The sequence below is a fragment of the Pinus tabuliformis genome, chromosome X (genome assembly GCF_031772625.1).
Source record: "Pinus tabuliformis cultivar Carrire ecotype Pingquan chromosome X, CPIR1, whole genome shotgun sequence".
Lineage (NCBI taxonomy): Eukaryota > Viridiplantae > Streptophyta > Pinopsida > Pinales > Pinaceae > Pinus > Pinus tabuliformis.
In genome coordinates, this window is record NC_142308.1 from 570959180 (window position 1) to 570982203 (window position 23024).

The 23024-nt window shown below is 37.3% G+C and overlaps 1 protein-coding gene across 1 annotated transcript in view; it reads left to right on the top strand.

Moving 5' to 3' along the window:
* HIT1 (Membrane trafficking VPS53 family protein) overlaps nucleotides 1-23024 on the top strand; it is a 361304-nt gene that overhangs the window by 129365 nt on the left and 208915 nt on the right. Inside the window, exons 11-14 of the mRNA XM_089448976.1 lie at nucleotides 15969-16169; nucleotides 16251-16292; nucleotides 16403-16507; nucleotides 16641-16700. Of these exons, the coding sequence (XP_089305102.1) occupies nucleotides 15969-16169; nucleotides 16251-16292; nucleotides 16403-16507; nucleotides 16641-16700 (408 nt within the window). The remainder of the gene's footprint in view (nucleotides 1-15968; nucleotides 16170-16250; nucleotides 16293-16402; nucleotides 16508-16640; nucleotides 16701-23024) is intronic.

Sequence of the window (23024 nt, forward strand, 5' to 3'; positions counted from 1 at the left end):
TTCTCAAAGCTGGCTAACAAATCCTTCCTAATCTCCCCAATTTTTGGTGAGGTACATGGAGTAATTTGGCCTCTAATCCCCGCCAAGTGTTGTTTCAGCCTATTAATGCCCCCAGGACCTTCCTTAATTTTTCTATGGAAAAATTTGCAATGCATTTGACTATCAACCATTTCAACATATGCCTAAGCAACGTCTTCACTCTAGGTGCCATTTTTGACTTGGAAATGAAAGCAAACAATCTGAAAATGAAAACAAAAAAAAACATTGATTCAATGTTCATTTCTTTCACAAAAAACACTCTTTAGGATTTCTAGATTTGCACATAAAATTTAATAAGCAAAAACATATTTTTACAAGTGAAAAAAAAATACCTCCAGGCACAAACTGTCTCCTCAAGCTTGCTCCAAGAAACCAACTCCTCAATGCTGCTCCAAATGGCTGCCCAAGAAGCTCCTCATTGCTGCTCCAAAAACAAACTCAACAACTCTTCCCAAACTCTCATTGAAATTCTCACTCAAATGCATGAGATGGCTGTGAGAGAATGAGAGGGGTTGAGTGGGTTAAATAGGGTTTAGGAGAGGGGAATGGACCCCAAAGACCAAATAGGCAAACTACAAACTGGTTTGGAGTCACCCAAAAAAACTTAAAAAAAAAATCGCAGTTTTCGGGTTTGTGTGGGTCGCTGTGTCTAACTTGGACGAGTTGTTGCGGGCTCGGCTGAGCCGGTCGGGTTAATACCGAGCCAGCCGAGTTATTAGACAACTCGGCCGACTCAGTATTAACCCGGCCGGTCGAACCGAATCCAAGGCCGAGTCACAGTTTTAAGGCCTGGCTCGGACCAACTCCACCGAGTTGGTTCCAAGCTGGCCGGTTTTGAAAACAGAGGCTAGATTGACAACTCTTATGGCCTCTCCTGGCAATCTTGTATGACCTCTCTATCTGTAGAATAACTCAGGGAGAATTCCTCCTCTGGATCTCAGAAACAGGTAGAATACTGATGAAAGAAACTTTGGAAATATTTACTATTTCTACTGCTACTGAAACCCTCACTGGTGTCAAACCCTACGCTATCACTGCAATTTCTCTGACTCCAACAACTAGAGAAACCCACTCGCACTGCCTCTAGAAAATCGATCTGGCAACTGGCAAATGAAACTATGTCTCCGACAACAAACACTGGTAAATTGGTAATTCACACTCGTTAATTTGGCGTACCTCTTGCAGAAAATAACACTGGTAAAATTCCTCCAAGTAAATCTGGAACAAATTGAAGAAATCAATCTGGGTATTAAACCCTTGGATTTCTCTTCCAAACCCTTGTTGATCTATTGCAGTAAACCTATGTGCTTCAGATCTGCTTTGATACCATGTGAAAAATCAATAAAAACATCACTTATTGCAATCAATTGGTAATTATCCAATGTATTTAATTATGAGCAAAACTATTTTATTGCAAATATTGAATAAAAACACGATTGCAATATTCACAAAAATAAACCATGGAAACTATGATAGAAAACCAATCACAAAATGGACACAATATTTTTTGACAAAACGTCCCTGCAAAAACCGCAAAGGGAAAACCGATTCTTTAGATTTAAGGGTTTTATTGTTATTCAACAAACTCCACAATTGATAAATATTACAAGACTACTTTCCAAACCCCGAGAAGGCTCTAGAAAAATATTTCTTCACCTAACATGGCCTCTCCTGCAATTCGACTGTGAATTCCTGCAATCTGCCTTTCTTGCTATTGAACTAAGTTCTAGCTATTTTCTCTACAATTGGAAACCTTGATATGCTAAACAGACAACTTGTAGGCCTCTCCTAGCAATCTTGTATGACCTCTTTATCTGCAACTCTGGGAGAATTCCTCTTCTAGATCTCCGAAACAGGAAGAATACTGATGAAATAAACTTTGGAAATATTTGCTATTTCAACTGCTATTGAAATCCTCACTGGTGTCAAACCCACGCTATCACTGCACCCTCTTCATTGTAATGGATGATCTCCAAGATTGCCCATCGATCTCCTTTATAATCTCTCATTGAGAAATCAACGACCAAGATCTAGATTGAAATGATCTAATTGATGGCTAAGATCACTTAGAAGCTTCACTAGAAGTCTCTAGAGGAAAATCAACCTTGTCTCACTTATTACTAATTAATTAATCTATTTCCCTAAGTTAAAACTTAGGAAAATAATTAAAAACTGATTGATTATCTTAATTGAGACATTTACATTCAAAAGAATAACTTGGGCTTGGAGATTTTTTCCGCTCTTGTTTTCCTAGCCTCACTGACAACACTTGAGGCTAGAACACCTGTCTGAGCTACTTCAACCAACAAAGAAGACCTATATCCACTATCCATTTGCTTATCTGTGATGATGGCTTCCTCTATGAAGTCCGAGAACAAATTGGAAGGAGCGCAAACTTGAAGGCTTGGAAGACACGGATTGACCTTATTCTTGCAAAGAATGATCTCTTGGGTATTGTGAAAGGCAAGGTCATTGAACCCTCATATAATGAACGAAAAAGAAAATATGAGAAGGATGACATGAAAAATATGAGAATTATTGTGGACTCTATCAAAGATCACTTGATTCCTTATGTTTCAAGTCTTGAATCTTCAAAGCAGATGTATGATGCCCTAATTGGATTACACACTATCAACAACATTAGTCAAGCAATGAGTTTGAAGAATGAGCTTTGCGATGTTAGAATGACAATAAAGGACACTATAGCCTCATATTTCATGAGGATTTCTCAATTAAGAGATCAACTTCAAGCAATCGATGAAGTCATTTCAGAGAGAGAACTAGTGACTACAACACTTAATGGTTTACTTGACTCATTGGACTCATTTGCATCAGATATATGTGCTAGAAAAGAGGCTCCAAAGTTTGAAGAACTATGGATTGCATGTACTTAAGGAGAATCTAGGCTGGTATCAAAAGGAAGAATTCAGAGATTCGAAGAAGGTTACTCTCAGGCATATGCAACACGATTCAAGAAGGCCAGAGGAAGAAAGAAGTTTGTATTCCAAAGAAGAAATGAAGGAAGAAGACCTGAAGGAAGAAGATCTGCTGCCCAAGAAAAGAGAGATATGTCAAAATTTTAATGCTATCATCATCACAAGTTTGGTCCAGGGAAAATTTTAAGGACGAAAGTTTATCTTAAAGTTTAGAAACCTTGGCAAATCTTGCTATCCCTAATATGAAAATTGTAAAATTTTTGGTGATATTTTTGTACAAATAATTAGATTTCCAATGATTTTATATCACTCGATTTAATATTTTGGCGATTTTTAAGGTAAAATAATGGTGTACTATAAAATTTGGGTGAATCATTTTAGAAAAAATGGAAATTGGCGAATCTTTTTTTTGGAAAAATTATGGAAAATTAGCCCACCTATGAATATTAGCCCCTAAAATTTCCCTGATTTGGTCATTATAGACATGATTGTCCTGAAAGATCAAATGATAAAAGGAGAAAGGGAAAGCAACATGCCACTACATCAAACTTTGAAGAACTTCCAAAGAAATCCAAGAATGAAGATTCAAGTGACAAAGATTTCTTTTATTTTTCCACTCTTACAGATTCTATTGTAGATAGCGATGATTTGTGGCTTGTAGATAGTGGTGCCTCAAGACACACGATGAGAGATTGTGATCTTACAGGCCTAATGGAAAGAAGATTTTTTCAAAAGGTATAACTTGGAGACAACAACAATTATGCAATATAAAGTGTTGGGAAGACATCCATTGAGATGGAATCAGGTGAAAGCGTTCATTTTAGCACATACTATATGTACTGGGTTTGAAAAAGAATTTGGCTTTTGTTTCATGCTTGGAAGATACGAGAGATAGAGTGGCATTTGTTGATGGCAAAGTTCTTGTATGGCCCAAGGGCTCAAGTACAGATTCTGCTAGAGTAATTGGAGTCCGTGAAGGAAGGTTGTATAGACTCTTCAAACAACTTTCTCAAGCATTAGTTCCTAATGACATCAATCCATTTGAACTTTGGCATAGAAGATATGCACACCTTCATTATAGACCTTTTCTTCTTTAAAACAAATGGTTTCAGGTGTTCCAGAGTTGCACGTAGAACATGAAAAAGTTTGTAAAGGATGTGCGCTTGGGAAGAATGTCAAGAAGCCCTTTCCAAGCAACGAAAGTAGATCCAAGGAAATTTTGGATTCTGATATATGTGGTCCATTGCCAGTGAAATCTCTTGGAGGCTCTTTGTATTATGTAACCTTTATTGATGACTTCTCTCACAAGACATAGATTTACTTCATGAAGACAAAGGATGAAGTCATCGAAAAGTTTCAGGAATTTAAGGCTGAAGTGGAGAACTTGAAGGGAACGAAAATCAAGATCCTGAGATCTAATAATGGAGGAGAATATACTTCCAAGGAGCTCGTTTCCTTTTGTAAAGACTTTGGGATTAAGAGGGAGTTGATAGTCCCTTATAATTCACAACAAAATGGAGTTGCTAAAAGAAAGAACAAAACTATTAAAGAATTTTTTAAGGCGATGATGCATGATCAAGACTTGCATATGTTCCTATGGAGTGAAGCATCTATGATAATTGTCTATATTCAAAACACTGTGCCATACCCAGTTATGAACATGGGTCCCCAAATACACTAGGTTCAGAATAAGAGAAGGAGCTTGGTCCCAAATACCAATTCACATAGACTACAATGCTGTACTAAGAGAAGCATATTAAAAAATCTAGCTCTATTGTTCTATTGCAGGTTGTTTAATCTTGTTCAATAAGAGGTGAACCATCAATCATCTCATCAAGATATATAGGTTTGCATACAACTCAAAGAGAGCTATAGTCTATCTTTTAAACAATATGGATTTTTGAGCATTAAAGCCATTGCAATCCTTCATCATAACAATAACATGAATTGTGCATAGGCCCACAAATTATCCCATCATTCATGAATTAAGTAATCACCAGTCAAAATCCGCCTTTTTGTTTGTGTCCTAGAAGATCTATATTCTATTATGTGTATATGATCTATGATCCATGTTTTATTATGCCCTAGAAGGAAGAAAGGTCTAAATTCTAGGCCAACGTCTGTGACAAGAGACTGAAAGGCCTTAGTGCGGATTGCAGAGGGCTGAAAGGCCATAGGAATGACCTCAGGAGGACCAAAAGCATCCATGTGACAGCCCCAGAGGCTGAGAGGTCTCAGAAGGTGGCCCAAAGAATTATGTTTTGACAGTATGAGGAAGACTGAGTTGGGAGTCGAGACTGGACATATTTTTTGGAAGTGGCATTTGCAAGATTATCTCACTCAAAGAGCCACTTTGCAAAGCTTTTGAGAAATCTTATCCATATTGTTTGTTCTACTGCTTAAGTATAGCAAAAGAAAGATGGCATATTTGTATCTTGGACTAAATATTTGCATAGTCTATTACATTGCTTAAATATGGAGGATTTCAAACCCATGTCTATCAAGAAAGTGCTGAGTTGGTTTGGGATACTTCTATTGAATGTTTTTGATGTTATGAGAGCTCCATCCATCTCTCATTGGAAAGTTGCAAAGAGAATTCTACAATTCAAACTCCTCTTCACTATATGTGATGTCTTCAACCTTCAAAGCTGTATTGACTTAGATTGGATGAGACGAAATTTGGACTAGGATATGCACTCACCATTGTTTCTGGTATGTTTTCTTGGTGCAATAAGAAACGAGCTATTGTTTCCTTGTCAATAACAATATTAGAATATAAAGCAATTGCTTTGGCTAAATATGAAACAATTTGGCTAAGAAAGATTCTTAGTCACCTTGGCTTCTACAAATGATCCTACAACATCGTCTTCTGATAATTAGAGTGCCATTTACTATAGATGTATCACCATTTCATTCTAAAGGGATTGTAGAGCAAGGCATTGAGTTGTCTTATATTCCAACTAAGGATAAGATGGCCAACAATTTTTATTTTCTCAATTGATTGCAGAATGACAATGGAAATTTCATGATTGGGGTTATAATAGAAATAAATTTAAAGTCTCCTCAAGTATCACATGCCTGTGCCACTTGAAGGTTGTTTAAGCAAGTTCTCTTGGAAACTTTTATGAAGGGCATTGGGATGTCATGATCTCATTCCCTCTTCTGAAAACAACTTACCTTCACCTTGTTGACAACTTTAGATGCAGAGGCATGGAGATTGCATGACACTTTCTTTTATGATTTTGGACACTTGACTACAACAGGGTAAATTTGCACATAAGTTTTTAGGATTAGGGTTATTAAGCCATAGATGACCTGAAGCATAATCCTGAATACATTTTGAAGTTTGTGATAGTATTGAAGCTATGGCATAAACTCGAATTTTGAAGCAAAACCTAAGCTCCATTCTAAGTTGATCTGTAGACCTTTGTTGTAGCAAGACTGTGCTTGTTACTCACAAGGGTTCATTGTTGAAGCTACTAAGAGTGTCAATATATTAGTTGTTTATTAAACTGATGTTTAACTCACCACAACTAGGTTTAGCTCATATTGATGCTATTGAATATCGCGAGAATGTTGGCTGTAGAAGTATGCTGAATGAAGGGCTGCCTAAGCTAAGAGAACAAATATTGCCGTGATGGCCAGGGAAAGAATTAATTATAATAAGAGTATGGCCTAACAACAAAATGATTGATTTAGTACTAATGCAACAAGGTTGATATTAATCAAAGGCATCCTGGTACAAAGTTGAAAAAGCAAGAAAATCTAGCTCATGCATGGAAGGAAAAGAAAGCATCATGCTAATGATAAGGATGAGGATGATGAATTTGCAGATGGATTTCATTTTTGCAAGGAAGCAAAGATCAGGAGGTAGTTGACAAATTCCCCACAATCCTCAAAAGCTAAGTAGTTTATATCACTCTTCCTTGACTATTATTGTTTTACTATTAGTTAACATCTTGCCTTTGTTTCTTTTGTTGGGTTATGATTGTTTCTTCCAAGGCCTCCTAGTGAGGGTTGCAGGTACATCGTAAAGGCTACCAAGGCTTTGGCAGTAGATGAAAGTATTGGGAAGAATGAAGCAAAGCTTGTGACGAGGATTCTCCTAGAGTGATTTGTGTTCAAGAGGGAGGAATTGTACTAACATCTAGAACCATGCCTGATGACTGGAAGAGCTCCTAGTTCAGAGGGAGCAGGCGAGCAACGAATGCTACAATGGAGGAAATTGTGCTGAAGAGAAATCAATAGATCTATAGGATCAAGCATGCAATAGATAGCAACATGGAGAAGTACAAAGCGAGGTTCATGGCAAAAGGGTTCTCCCAGAAAGAGGGTGAAGACTTTGAAAAGACATTTGCTTCAGTTGCCAGGTACAATTCTATTAGAATTATTATTATTTTTTGTTATGAAATTACATTAGATGGATGTAAAGGCCATTTTCCTCAATAGAGTGATTGAGGAAGAAGTGTATGTAGAACCACCTCGAGACTTTGAGGTATGTGAGAAGGAGTCTCATGTTTGCAAAGAGAATAGGGCTTTGTATTTGACTTTGTATACTTGAATTGATGGATCATGGTTGATCTTGTTATTATATGATCGTTGTTTACGGGAACAAAAGGACTCACGTGATAGAGGGAGCAACCATGGTAGGAGAATTTTCTTCTGCGATAGAGGGAGTAGTCAAGCCCTTTGCTTCAGATTCAAAGGGAGTTGATCTCTGAGTTTGAGATGAAGGACCTTGGTTGGTTACATTACTTGTTGGGACTAGAAGTGTGGTAGAAGCTGGGTGAGACCTTCCTTGGTCAAAGGAAGTATATTAATACGTTTCTTCGGAGATTTGGGATGATGGAAAACTTGTCCATGGCCACTTCCATGGTAACTAATCTGAAGAAGCTAAGTGGCAGAGGGAGCAACTGGGTTTGCCACAATAGGATCTGTTTCAGAGGGAGCACCCAGTTAGGGTGACCGAAAAGCAGCTGTGGTAACAAATCTTGTGAAGGAAACCGGGTAGTTTATGATTGAGCTGAGGCATGCGACACAATGTGTCTCGAGGTACTGATATGGTACATATCTAAAGTGATGAAGTATAATTGCAGAGATATACAAATTCAGATTGGGCAAAGTGCTGAAGACATGAAGAGTGCATCGGGATGATGATTCAATTTGGATGGATTACACTTGGGCAAGAAGCAGACATCTGTCGCACTCAAGAATGCAGAGGCCAAGTATATTGCAACTAGTTTGGCGAGTTGTGAAATAGTATGGCTTTCGAAGCTACTACCAGGGTTGTTTGATCTAGTGCGGGAGATGACCGTGATGACAGGTCAAAGCACATTGAGTACCATTATATTTGAGACATTGTACAAAAGGGAGCAATGAGGCTCTAATGCATTTCTACAGTCGAGAAGGATGTTGACATTCTCACAAAGCCTTTATCCCAAGTTGAAGTTTGTATACTTCAGGGACAAGCTTGGAGTGGTTGAGAATGCTTCCTTTTGTTAAAGGAAGTGTTGATGTTGTAGCATCAAGGGGCAAACGTTCTCCCTAGGTCAAGATTTTGATAGGCCAAAGGTATTGACCAGGGGCCATGTAATATGGCTAGGGAGAATGGCGCAGAGAGCATCAATCTCCATAGTGCTCCCTAGGTGGGTTGAGTGAGTGCCTTTAACATCAGACAATGTATTACCATTCAATTGGCATGCAGGAATGGTAATGGCCCAGGTGTTGACTAGGGTCCAGGTGACGACTTGGATAATTGGTGACCCAGGACTAGTCTTGATCCTAAAAGGCCAAAAGGGTATTTGGCCAGTGGGGCCCTAGAAGGCCTTTGGCCAGTGGGTGACTAGATCCATTTGCAAAGGTGATGTGTCTAGTGGGTGACTAGATTCCTTTGCATGATGTTGATGCAAGATGTTTTCCACATGGTTTCGTAATAGAACATGAAGTGGATGGATTCGTCAACAAAACAACCTCTTTCAACCTTTTTCTTGGGATGGAGAAACTTTTTCTACAAGAGAACATCTAAAAAAGTCAAAGTGAATACCTCCCTAGCTAAGAGGGAGTGTTGAATTTTTGTAGCTATGGTTGGTCTTCATAAATTGTTTTAGCCCTCAAAATATGAAAAAAATGATAAATATAAATGTATACTTCAAGTCGGCTTCAAAAGAGGGAAATTGAATTTTTGAAATTCAAATTAATTGTCTCCACAAGTTCAAGTTGGCCAACCTACATGACACACCAATTCAGGCTCATGAGATGACTATATAAAGGCTACTTGTCCTCCTCCTCAAGGCACCAATTCAGATCACATATACTCATCTTTTGTTCACATGTGGGAGTTTAGAAGAATGAATTTTGAGGCAGCAGACTGAGATTCTTCTGAGGCAGCACACCAAAATCTTTTGAAGCACAGTTTACCGAATTCTGAGGTCGGGTTGACCGAATTTATGAGGCTGTCTCAGTAGGCTGAATTTGCCTCTGGTTGACCAGATTTGATCTGGGTATGTTTGTGGTCAGTTTGACCTTGTTTCTAGCTAGAAATCAGATTGTATGTCTTGTTGAATTGGATAATTTCTATAAGAAAAGTTTGCTGGGTTTTTCCTAACCTAGGGTAAAATTTTGTGTCTCTTGTGTTTGGTTGTCTCTTCATGATCCTACTGTCATTATTGTTTCGTTGTTGAGATTTTCTATGTGTATTTGCTTAACGATAAATGTGACACAAGAAGAATTTCCTAAAGAATAATTAGAAGTAATTATCAGATTAGAAAATCTTGAAAAATCAACATGTTTGTTGATTTTTGCCGATATTTTTGTGATATCTTAATTTTGCTGATGTTTGCTGATTTTCGTCGATATTCTCCAATTTTTTACGACTTTTTGGTTTTCTGGACCCTTGCCGATTTTATCCCGATGCCAATGTTTGCAACATTGGGTCAAACTGAATTTTATTTTGCGAGAGCCAAAATGTTCGCTGCACCAAGATGACTATCACAAAACTTGAATACAATATATCCAAACACGAAGTAGAGAGAGAGAGAGAGAGAGAGAGAGAGAGAGAGAGAGAGAGAGATTTCTTCCATAGTTGGGCATTACTTCTCATGGTTGGATCAATTAATTTTTGAGTGGAGAAGAAACTGAGTTAAGTGGCTCTTTCTTGAGTTGAATTGAAATATTTTGGAGTTAGTATGAGATAAAAATAACCTTAGGACTAATTAGCAAATTCGTCTTGGGCGTTTTTAGCAAAATTTCCTCATGATACAAATACTCCAAGTTAATTTAGCCAATTCTATTTGGCTAATTTTCCTCTAGAAATTGAAATTGGGCTTAAATTTCTCCACTCTTCTTTTTTATCAATTGAAATTAGCTTAAATTGACTTAATTTTTTTGTAGGAAAAGGGGAGGAAATTTAGGAGGAAGAGTAAGGGAAAATGGTGAGAGAAAATGGGAGAAGATTTAGGGGGACGAGTGAGGGGAAAAGTAGTAGAGAAAGTAGGATAGAAAATAGGGAATAAGGAGGGAAAATAGGAGAGAATTTAGAAAAGGAAAATGCATGAAGAGAGAAAATTTATATTTCCTCAATTGCCATGTCCACTCATCCTTTGCCATGCCATTGATGACTCATCCAAAACCTTGCCACTTGTGCACTTTCAATTGTTGCCATATGGCAACCCATCAAATTGGCACCTCATACTGCTAAAAATAGACATTCCAAAATAGGAACCTCCCCAAAAAGTAGAAGGTATCAAATGCTCCCATAAAAGACAGGGGACCTTCCATATATGCCTAAAATTAGGCACTGCGAAAAATAGAAATATGTCCACATGCTGACAATATTAGACTCATTAGTCCCAAAATTTGACTGGGAACTTGGATATGCTGTTAGCACTGCAATGCTAAGACTATTAAAAATAAAAAGTTCTTGGAATCGAACGAGACCACCACAATCAGACTCACAACTTGGTGGGAAGTCTGAATATGTAATCATTGTTGTCATATGCTAATTGCTAAAAATAGAATATTCTCATATTTGGATGAAAAGACCACCATTGGACTTAGAATGCTGTGGGGAACCTAATTGTGTAGTTAGACCTAACATGTGCCCACTGCTAAAAACAGAAAGTCCTTTGAATCTCATGAAATTATACTCATTGTATTTGTTGTTAGTAGGGAATCTAAATCCGCGCTCAAAATTGACATGCAAGTACTGCTAAAAATAGAAAGTGCTCAGATGCCACCTGTAAGTAGGTCATTGGACTAATAATCTTGCAAGGACTTTAAATATATCATTATCTCTAACCTGTGTTGCACGGGTACCCGCACCCGGGGGTGGGGTTCTCGAACCCGTCCCGGGTTCCCGCACCCAAGTACTGGATTCGGGTACGGGTTCTTCCCAGACGAACCTAGAAGAACCGGGTTCTTCAAAAAAAAATTCAGGTTCTTTTCCTTTAACGGGTTCTTGGGTTCTTTGGGTGCTTGGGTTCTTGGGTTCTTCGGGTTCTTCGTGTGCTTGGATTCTTGGGTTCTTCGGGTTCTTCGGGTTGGGTTCTTTGGGTTCTTCGGGTTCTTCATAAAAAAACTATATTAAAAATTTAATTTTCAAATAATTTTTTTTTTTTTTATTGAAATTTAAAAAATGATATGCCATAAACGAATGATATGCCATAGAATATAGAATATATGCCATAAACGAATGATATCATTTTTGGAGTCATTGATGGTCTTTGTTCACATGCCTTAGCATTGCTCTGTGGGCATGACGTGCTACTCAAGGGTAATGAATCATTGCAAAAATTTATCAACAGTGATAAGTTTTTCAAAACTTATGAGCGACACAGTATTCTGAAATCATATATGATTATGATATCTCAATATTATAAAAGGAACATTATGGGTGTACAATCCCACAAGCAGAATATCATATCATATTGGCTGTAGCTTTGTGGAAATATTTAATAAGGTGATGACCATAGTTGGAAAAAAAAGGGTAGCTGTTTGCACATTCATGAGTCCCTTCCTACCGCAGGAGACTCTTATGATCAGTCTGTCCATTAGTCTTATGCTATAAATTTATAAAAACAATTTCAAAACTTATGCCCAAGGTTTGTTAGAATCTCAATGTAAATTATGAATCTCCTGTATTTGTGGATCTTCAATGCCTTTAATATTATATGGCATCGAAACCAGAACTGGAAAAGAGACCTCTTACTCTGTAATTTGAGCCTGCAGATTCTTGTAAATCAATTTGGAATGAATTTATGAAACATTCATTCCCGAGCCAAATAAGTTAATAACCATCAAATTATAAACTGTAAATTCACACATACAGGTTCATACATTTTCGGTCAAATAGAAAGTAGGATTGAGACCAGCCATAAGCTGTAATCAGCTAATGCTGTTAAATGGCGAAGGGCTATTTTGGAAAATGGCTAAATTAAGTATCAAAATCTGTCAATTTCTCACAGCATTCTGATAACATCATGTTAAGATTAAAACTAGGAAAATATGCCTAAAAGAATAAGCATGTTTTGTGGAAGGGTAAGGCTGCCACTGTTTTAACTTTTTGGGATTGCTTTACCACAGAGCACACCATGCATGGGGCCGGTGGATGATTTGACATCAAGAAAAATCTAGACCACTATCACGTTGAGAAGAATCTCCTATGAAAAAATTGTATTTTTATATGGGAGAGACTAAACATGTTTAAATGATTATCATTAAAGTTTTCTTGTTTAAAGTTGAAAAAATATACAAATTCAAATTTAATATATACTATTAATTATAAATTTATAATTTATAAAATATAATTATTAAAATTTAATATTTTTATATTACCCGACGAACCCACGCACCCTGTTTCCAAAAATGCCGTCCCCGTCCCCGCACCCACGTTTCCTGGCAACATAGTCTCTAACATGCAAACTTGTAGACAAAACCTACTAAAATAGTAAATGCCATGCATGTTACTTGGAAAGGCCTCATTGGAATCCTGAGTTCATAAGGACTCTAAATGTATCATCTTTGAAACTCAATCTCCTACAAAATAGGGAACCTGCTAAAAATAGAAACTCTTTCTCTATTTTGTAAAATTGTACCTGAACTATTATGAATCAATCCTATAACTGGCCTCATGGGAACCAACCCTCAACCTGTATATGTATTTGTCTTTGAACCTCTAGCTTGATTAAATGTGTTGGTCTTTAACCCTCTAGATTTGCAAAGCAAAAATTTAGGGGTTAACACTATTGAAGCCAACAAGTGCTAATCAGAATGTGTCTATTGAAGATTTAATGTGTAGAAGAAAATATATATATATATATATATATATATATATATATATATATATATTTTTGATGTGTCTGTCAATCTCAAAAATCGGTCTTAAATCGTTGAAATTCCGATGTGGTCCACAATGTTGGAAAATGTAACAAGGTTCGGTCTTCATAATTATCATTGTACTTGTATCATTATGTATTTTATGTAAAAAAGCAAGAAGAAGAAAAATAACTTATATTATTTCATTAGTTAAGCATGTTCTTCATGCATCTAGGATTTGTTGAGTCAAAGAGTCAAAGTCCTATTTGGACTTCTTGTAAAGAAAAAGGAAAAATATTTTTTGAAAATGTAATCCGAGTAATTTCACCTCAAGAAGCCAAGTCGGTCCGAATAGATGTCAAGTTGGCTCACTGAAAGGATGTGTCTTTTCGCATATGAGAACAACTATATATCTGCATGCGTCCTCCACCAAATGGCAAGCAATTCGATGTTCTTCTATGATAAGTTCTAAGGCATGCAAAGAAGGCTACTTTATGATGAAAACATGCAAGTTTTTCCTGGGCTATTCATCTAGAGAAATGCGAGTTCTTGAAGTCATCTATCTGCAAGTTTTCTGTGGCAAATAGTCTGAAGAAGGGTGCAAGTTCTCTGTGGCAAATGGTATGAGAGCAGTGTGAATTCTCTGTGGCAAGTGATTTGAAATGAAAGAGAATTCACTATGGAAGAGATTGATGTTATTCTTGTTTTTGGACGGCTTGACTTGGCTTCTTGGAGCTTGGATTCTGGGTTTCCCCTTTGTGGGGTTTTTGCCTTGGCTTGGAGCCTACATCTTGTGTCTCTTGTTTTTCTGTGATCATATTTTTGCATTTTGGTAATTGCGTGATGAAAAGAAGAAGAATACAAATAGTAATAAATAAGCCAACAAAATTCACAAGTAATTATCATGATAGAGAAATCAACCCTAACACCTAAGCCTATTGATTTCTCAACGCACAACACACTATTGTGTAGTTGAAACTTAGCCAGCTTGGTTAAGTTACTTAATCACCATCACCGTGACACCGTCATTCAGATTGAGGGTGACTACTATCGATCCTTCGTCGAACATGATAACTTAGACGAGAATATCCTTCCATGGTCCGTGAGCAAGGCCTTATTGAAGACATACATGTTGCATGTGAGAGAGAGATGTGTATGGGAATTGGATGAATCATCAAGTATGGAAGAAGCCGAATGCTTGGAAAGAGAGGCGACTGAAGTTGGGAAGAGACACAAAGAACAGGAAGAGGCTCTAGCAGGGGTTGCAAGGAAAATAATTGAGAAGAGCCTTCTAGGTCGAAACATACATCACATAATAAACCTGAAACCCCTATAACACCAAGAAAATTTTCATTGAGCCCTAGGGAGAGGAATACTCCCACTATCCAACCATGAATTACAAATGAGGAAGTCCTTCCTTTATATAGATGTCGTAAGGAGCCTCATTTACGTTAAAATAATTTTATTTTGGGATTATCTTAGCTCTAGCAAGAAAATTCTAGATCTAGTCTACTTCTAGAAACTAAAACTAATAAAATAAAGTGGTCAAAGCCACATGTACAATGGGAAATAATAGATCCCCACAAAAAGGAGAATCAATTTATCCAAGTAGGGAAGAAAAAGTCCATATATTACTATTTCTTGAAAATAATGACCAACGTGCCCTTCATTTACACTTGAAATCAGGAATAGTTGTTAAACCTTGAAGTATGTGTCCATGTCCCAAGAAATGTTCCAACTTGCCTGCATTTGACTTGATTTAAGTGAGTAGTAGCCCAACTAGCTTAGGTGACTCTAACAAGTAGTTTGACCCTTATTTGACTCCCACATGTGAGTTGGTGTGCAAATTGACCAGTCCTGAAAACTGCCCTACCAGATTTGTCCATCGTTTTGCTTGAGGGAGGTAGGCCTTCTCACAAGGATTCCAAAGAGCTATCACATGCCCAATTTGGAGCTAGGGTGTTAGCTGTAGGCCACCTTGAATAACTTGCACGCTGCCTGCAGGAGCTGGAAATTGCCTTTTCTTGCTTGTTTAGGTGCTAGAACTCCAGTGTTTTGCTACTTTTGGGCATGTGTGATAGGAGGCTGGCACATGTGATAGGAGGCTCTATGCATGACATGTAACATAAAACATCTCACATGCAACGTAAATATACTTTTCCACCTTTTGCTCAAGCATTGCTTTGCTCACACCCCACTTTACTTTCTGAATTTTTCTTGAAGAAAGCTTCTTTTGCCAAATTTAAGTATGGTATGTCAAGTATGCATCATGCTGAACAAGGCCGAGAGCGACATGCATTTGGATCTGTGAAATGCCTTGGGAAATGTGAAAATGGCCAAATATAGTCCTTCCTCTAAACTGCGCTTGTGAGTAAGAGTGAAGAATTTAACTACAGGCAGCCCTCCTGGAAGAAGGGATAACAGTAATATGGCTAGTGGTTTGAATCCCAAAGTAGGGAAAAACATCTTCAAATAATGATAGGAAAAAAACGATTGTTCATTATGTTCAAAACCATCATTTTTCTGGGATTAAAAATTTTGTATTAGCATTAATGAGGCATAGATGGAAGAAATTGTAACAGTGAAATTTAACTTTTCTAGTTACATATGATCTTAATATAATCTGTTGATTTCTTGTTCTTTGGCTTAATGAGGTTTTGTTTTAAAATAATGGGAATGTAGGCATTGCAAAGAACCCTTGAATTTGAGGAAGAGTTAGCTGAGAGATTTGGAGCAGGCACTGGCCGTGGCAAAGATGGTGAAAGTGATACTGAAGAGTTGGATGGTGATTTAGAGCATGAAAGTCGAAGTGCAGCAGAGATAAGAAAGAAATATGAGAAGCAACTCCCAGCACGAGATAGTAAAGGAACCCAGCATAGTCATGTAAGGATATCTTTTTTTCCTTTTAATTGAATCATGTGTTCTATCTTTCAGATGTCAGGAACTAAGCTGATTTTGTAACAGGGTACTGGAGAAGCCAAAGAATTGTCTGCATATGGAGCTGGAGTAAGTTGCAAATTCTTAATCAGCACTTTCATGTCTTTTGCATTGAGTTTGTTTTCTTTATGTAATGATTTCTTGTAAAATTTTAATCCTGTCACTTTCTAAACATGCAGTTCAATTTTCGTGGAATAATATCCTCTTGCTTTGAGCAACACCTAGCCGTTTATGTTGAACTGGAGGAGAAGACTCTGATGGATAATCTAGAAAAACTTGTCCAGGTTGGTTGTTTCTGTAAACACAACTCTTTTCCTGAAGCTGGCTGGATATCTTTTATGAAACTTATTAGCCATATTTCCGTTCTTTGCTTTATTTATTACTTCTGGCTCTTAAAGGACTACAATCTTCTCATAGGAGGAAACATGGGAGGCAGAGGAGGGAAGTCAGACTAATATCCTCTCAAGCAGCACACAGGTTATTTTCAATGCACTGCTCCTCTGATAAAATATATGAATGTATTTCACTAGAAAGGAGGTTGGGGGATTCAAAAAGGTTTGGCAAAAATGCTGTCCCGTTTTGCCTGTTTGTAATTTTTCAAATTGGGGGATGTTAGTGCTCTGTACTGGGATTGGTTAAAGATTTAAAGAAATCAGGAAATTACCCCTCTCAAAATCATTAGTGCTATAAAAAGAAGAATTCTACTGCCTTTAAAAGAATCTATTTTTATTCCTTTAATTCAATAAATGCAAGTTTCTTCTTTTAAGGAAAACACTTCTTATTTCATCACTGAACAAAAAAGAATCCAAATGTGACCATACAAGTTATTGCTCTCTACTCAGGCAAGAAGTTCATGCATGGTAGCTTTGGATCCTATTTTAAGGGACTACATCTTTAATGAAATTGCAACATTTTCATTTTTGAAAACCTTATATGTACTCAAAAGTGAAATATATTTACATAATACATTCTTGTTGAATATCCTCTTAACATGGTACTCTTAACATGGTACTTCCTCTTGCTCAAGATCACATCTATGTTTAGTATTTTGGATAATTTCCTTTATCTTAGCAAAAGCACATTTTGCATGAATTTGATTTTACTACTTTTCAGGTTCACTTGTTCATCTGTTAAATATTAAATTGAAAATGAATAGCATTTAGCTATTTAGAAAGAGTTGTGTAATTGCAAGTTTATGGTCTTACAGTTTACTGATCACGTTTTTTGAAAATGTTGATTATAACAACTTACGACTGCCCTTTGCTAAGTGCAGTGCAACGAGGGCCATTTATATGCCATCAAAATCACCCAAGACTTGCAATTGGGCTCATTTTTACTGAGTTGGGGGCTTTGATCCTGGGTCTCATCATTAATACAAGTTTGATCACCTCACAACTTGCTGATGTCCTGAATCAGATTGATCTGGAGAATGACCATGTAGGATTTTCCAATGTAAAAGACATGAAAAATGACAAAGAACTCATGGGAAGAGATCAACATCTTAGCTTATGCCGTAGATACAACACAAATAATTAAATGTTTTCCTGATAACAATTGCACTTTAGAAATATTGACAATGACGACAAAAATTCGGTGATCATCATGAACCTGTGTGAGATCCCCAGCCAATTGTAGATGTTGTAATTGTGCAATCAGTTGCATGGAGTGCAAATGTTCAAAGATGAAAGTGTCTTCGAGTACATAACATGAATCCAGGATGTGAAATATCAGTTTATTGCAATTGAAGACAAGGTTGAGGAAAAGATCATGTGACCTTGGTTATTATTGGGTTGGCTAAGGGGTTTAAGTTATTTGTGATGAGCTTGGGGACTTTCAATAAGGTAACTACTCTCTCTTTTGATCAACTGGGAGGAATGTTGCTGCAGGAAGATCATAAACACCTAGATTTGAGCAGTGTAAGTGAGCAATTAATTAGCTTTTAAGTGAAGAGGAAAAGTGTGGGTTAGAACCTACAGAATGCATACCAGTTGTAGAAGAACCTAAAGTCTAGTAAGGATGAACTTTGCTTCTATTGTAGGAAGCTTTGACATTTCAAGGATTGCTACAAGAGGAAGATCAATCGCAAATTACGCAAAAGGGAAATTTTGCTGAAAACAAACAGAAAGAGTGGATCGAATAGAACCAAAATGCGACCCAAAACTGGCAGTAAAAAAACCAGCACTAAAGAAGTGCACTAGAGCTGAACCAAAAGTGTGCGAAGGAGAGAAAAATGTCCAAGCATGAGTATGCTATATATGAAATGCACACAAATGAGAAATATGACAACTACAAGAGAATGCCAAGGATGTAGTGCTAATAGACTTAATACTCTTGTATTAGAGAGCCTTAGCTCAATGTTATTAAAGGATTACTTACAAAGGAGGTTTCCACAAGTAGCAATGGTTTACAAGTGAGAAGTGCTTCTCTTATTTCTATGAGAGATCAGGCACCCTTCTCATCCAATAAAAGCTTTAAGAACATAAAAAAATGTCTTTATCTCTTACAAACCCTAGAGATAAAGCAACAATACATAAAATATCCATTATACAAGAGTGGATATGTCAGTAAGAACCCCAATGATGCCTCAACAATGAAGTAAATATGCTCTAAAACCTAGTGTCCATCATAAATGCAAGTTCAAGCTCACATGTGGTCTCCAAAGGTGGATGACTCACTTTAAAGTAGTGTGTAGGGGCTAAAAAAATTAACCGTTTCCTCATAGAGGTGCAATCTATTATCCTCAAGTGTCATATCATATCCCGAAAAAATGTGGTGTCTCATCAAAAGTGCCCAAATCATCATGGAAGGTGCACCATCCCATCATAAAAGTGCCATGTCATCTCCATTGGATGCTAGGATGTCTCAACATGGGTGCTAAATCATCGTAAGGCTCAACATCCTCCATAAAGTGTGCAACGACCTTAATCAACATCCTTGTTAACCCCAATAGCTCTTCTTGCTATTGAAGGGTTAAGATCCAGTGAGACAAGTCACATTGGTCTCATTCGAAACATTTCTTGGCATAACCATCGATCAAAGGACCTTTCATTTTTCAGTCCCATTAATTTCCAGGAAATTGCTATTTTTGGTGGTTTTGCTTTTTCTAATATCCAAAAATCAGAGCCCTACACATCAGACTTGACTACATTTTATTGACCCTAGTGAAAAAGCAAGTCCAATGGGACTACTTCCACTCGGATCCGAAATAGCACATTTTCCTTTGATTTTTGTAATTATGAGCCAATATGTCATTTGCCCAAAGTTTGTACTTTCTTGTTTTTTGCTTTTTTGGGATGAATGCCTGTTTTAGGCACATTTATAATTAGTATATGTATGTATTTGTTAGGTGAAGGTCCTAGTCGTGGTTCCTAATGAGCAATTGAGGCATGGCCTAGTTTCCTTTTCAGGCACATCTATAATTAGTAACTTTATGTATTTGTCAAGTTCAATTCCTAGTCATGGTTCCTAATGAGCAATTGAGGTATGGTATAAGTTTTCTCATTGGTTTGTCTCTCTAGTTGACACTTGGTGTGGATCTAAGTCATGTCTCCAATTAAATTATCATGGATTATGACCTTAAATTCATAATTTGTAAAGTGGTTGATTTATTAAATTTTCATTTAATTTAATCACATGAAAAGGGGGTCAAATTACTTTAATGGGAGTTGGGGGCTTTTACTAAAGGGTGTCACGAGTAAAGCTAGTGAAGAGAAAGATGTTTCCATTTCAGGGATGAGATAAGAAAAACAAATTTTCTTTGATGTTTCCATTCGTCGAATAAGGCAAGAAAAGAAGATTTTTTGCTTTACTAAACAATTGAGCTAGGATGCCTATTCAACCTCATTTCTTGAGGATTTTGTTATTCTTTTGGCAAAATGAGTCTTGTGAGTGTAGGAGAGGAACACCCAATTGAAAGAGAACATAGGTATAGGATAGGTTTATGGTTAATATTTGCCACATGAATCAACTCATTGGGTTCAAGAATGATGGCAATAGACTAATAAGATCAATGTGAAAAATATCAATGACCAATCTCTTGGTATTAACATATTTGTTGAAAGGTTCAAGTTGGTTTCAGATTGCTTCTTTGCCATTTGATTTGATTGTCAAAAATATGTGGATTTTGGGGGACGCTCCTCTTGAAATGACACCCCTTTGTTGATTTTTTTAGTGCTAATTAAACAAGCACAATTTTTTGCAACTGATAATTACTTCCAATGATATATGATATTATTTTAACACACTCCAGAACATCATTAAGTAATTACACTAGAAAATCAACATGGTATCAAAGCTTTGGTGAAGAAAGGCCATTGAGATCACCCCTTGAAGACACCTATTTTGCAATATGATCTTTGACCAGATCCTTGACTAGATGGTTCCCTATATCAAGCTTGAAGATAGGTTGGAAGGTGCAAAACATTTTAGAGCTTGGAGTGGTTGAGAATGCCTCCTTTGTTGAGAGGGAGTGTTGATGTTGGAGCATCAAGGCAGACATTCTTCCTAGGTCAAGGTTATTGACCAGGTGCAATGTAATGTGGCTAGGGAGAATAGCCCAGATAACATCAAGTTCAGGGTTCAAAGTGCTCCCTCGGTCAGAAGGTTCTAACCATACTACCAAGGGTTACTTGGCCAGTGGGTATAGTGAGTGTCTCAAAGCACCAGGTAAGTATATTTGCCATTCAAGTGCTATGTGACGACATGGGGGAATGGTAAATGGGCTCAAGATTTCACTATTGGTCAGGGAAAATTGACCCGATTCTATGTGATGATTTGGTTAGTTGGTGACCCAAGGCTAGTTTTGTTTTTACCTCAGTGGGGGGGGTTACCTAAGCATATCGCCAAAGGGTATTTGGCTAGTAAGTAACTAGATATTTTGCATGGTGCTGATGCATGAAGCTTTTCACATGGTTCTGGAATAGAACATGAAGTTGATGGATACATTAACATAGCAGGTTCATTCATTTTTTTTTTTTGGGATGGAGAAATTTTTCAGGGAGTTGGACATCTGAGGAAGTCAAGGTGAATAACTCCCTAGCTAAGAGGGAGTGTTATGGGGAGAGGCATCCAAATTGGTAGTTTACACTCAAAAAGTTTATTGATTGATTATCAAACAAGGAAAAAAGGAGTTGAACCCACATCTTTGGGAGCCTCCTTCTCCTCATCATCATGAGAGACCCTTTGAATATTCAGTAGGCTGCATCCTTCCACTCTACCTTATTGTATGCTCCCTCTGAACTAGAAGCACTTTTGATCATCTGACACGGTTCTGGATGTCTGTATAATTTCTCCCTCTTGAACACAAATCACTCTTGTCGAGTTTATGCTCGATTGTGGGAGAATTCTCTGAGATGCCCTTTAAATCTCCTAGGTTAATTTCTTATGAACACTGATGGATCTATGTCGCTATTCACCCCACATATATTCTCCAACAATTTACTTATTGATGCTATGAGGTTAAATCTCTCCCCATATTAAAATTTGTATTTTACTCCATTGGAATTAGGCTATAATCCACCCACATAGCGTTTGAGTTTGTTAAATTGTTTCTCCATAATTTATGTGATTCTTTGCATAAATTTAGGTTGAAGTAAAAAGTAAATTAAAGTAATTTATATTTCAATAATTAAACATTTTTTACCAGGGATACTGCCACCATAATTTATGCAGGTCTTTTCATAAATTTAGGTAGGAGTAAACATAAATATGTTGTACAGCTATTTTGCAATTCGATCTTTGACTAGATCCTTGACCAGATGGCTCCAATACATTTCTACAGATGAGCAGGTTGCTGACATTCTCACAAAGCCTCTATCTCGGATGAAGCTTGTATATTTCAGGGACAAGTTTGGAGTAATTGAGAATGGATCCCTTGTTGAGAGGGAGTGTTGATGTTGTAGAATTAGGGAAAACATTCTCCCAAGGTCAAGGGTATTGGCCAGGTACCGTGTAATGTGGCTAGGGAGAATGGCCCAGATAGCATCAAGGCCCAGAGTGCTCCCTTGGTTAGAATGTATTGACCATATTGCTAAGGGTTACTTGGCTAGTGGGTAGAGTGAGTGCCTCAAAGCATCGTGCAAGTATGTTTACCATTCAAGTGCTATGTGATGACATGGGGGAATGGTAAATGGGCTCAGGGTTTCACCATTGGTCAGGGAAAATCGACTTGGTTCCAAGCGATGACTTGGTTAGTTGGTTACACAGGACTACTTTTGTTTTTACCCCGGTTAAGGGGTGCCTAACCATATTGCCAAAGGGTATTTGGCTAGTGGGTGACTAGATCTTTTGCATGATGCTTTCCACATGGTTCTTGAATAGAACATGAAGTGGATGGATACATTAGCATAGCAGGTTTATTCAATCTTTTCTTGGGATGGAGAAATTTTTAGCAAAGTGGACATTTGAGGATGTCAAGATGAGTACCTCCCTAGCTAAGAGTGAGTGTTAAATTTTTGGGGTTGTTACAATCTTTATCTTCAACATATTTACTTTTACTCTTACCTAAATTTATGCAAAGAATTGCATAAATTATGGTGGGGAGTAATTCCTGGTAAATATGTTTAATTACCGAAATATAAAGAATGTACTGCATATTCTCAGATGTTGTTGTATAGACAATGGGAATTCCAGGTGAAGATCCAATGATCAAACAAGCGACTTCAATTGTTCAAATTGGCAACAAGGGCCAAAATCCATGTGGGTCATCTTATTTATGGAAGCTGATATTTTTCTTGGATACCTCTCATCGAGAGGTGTAGGATTGATCTAAAGATCATCCGATTCCGATAAGTATTCACTATT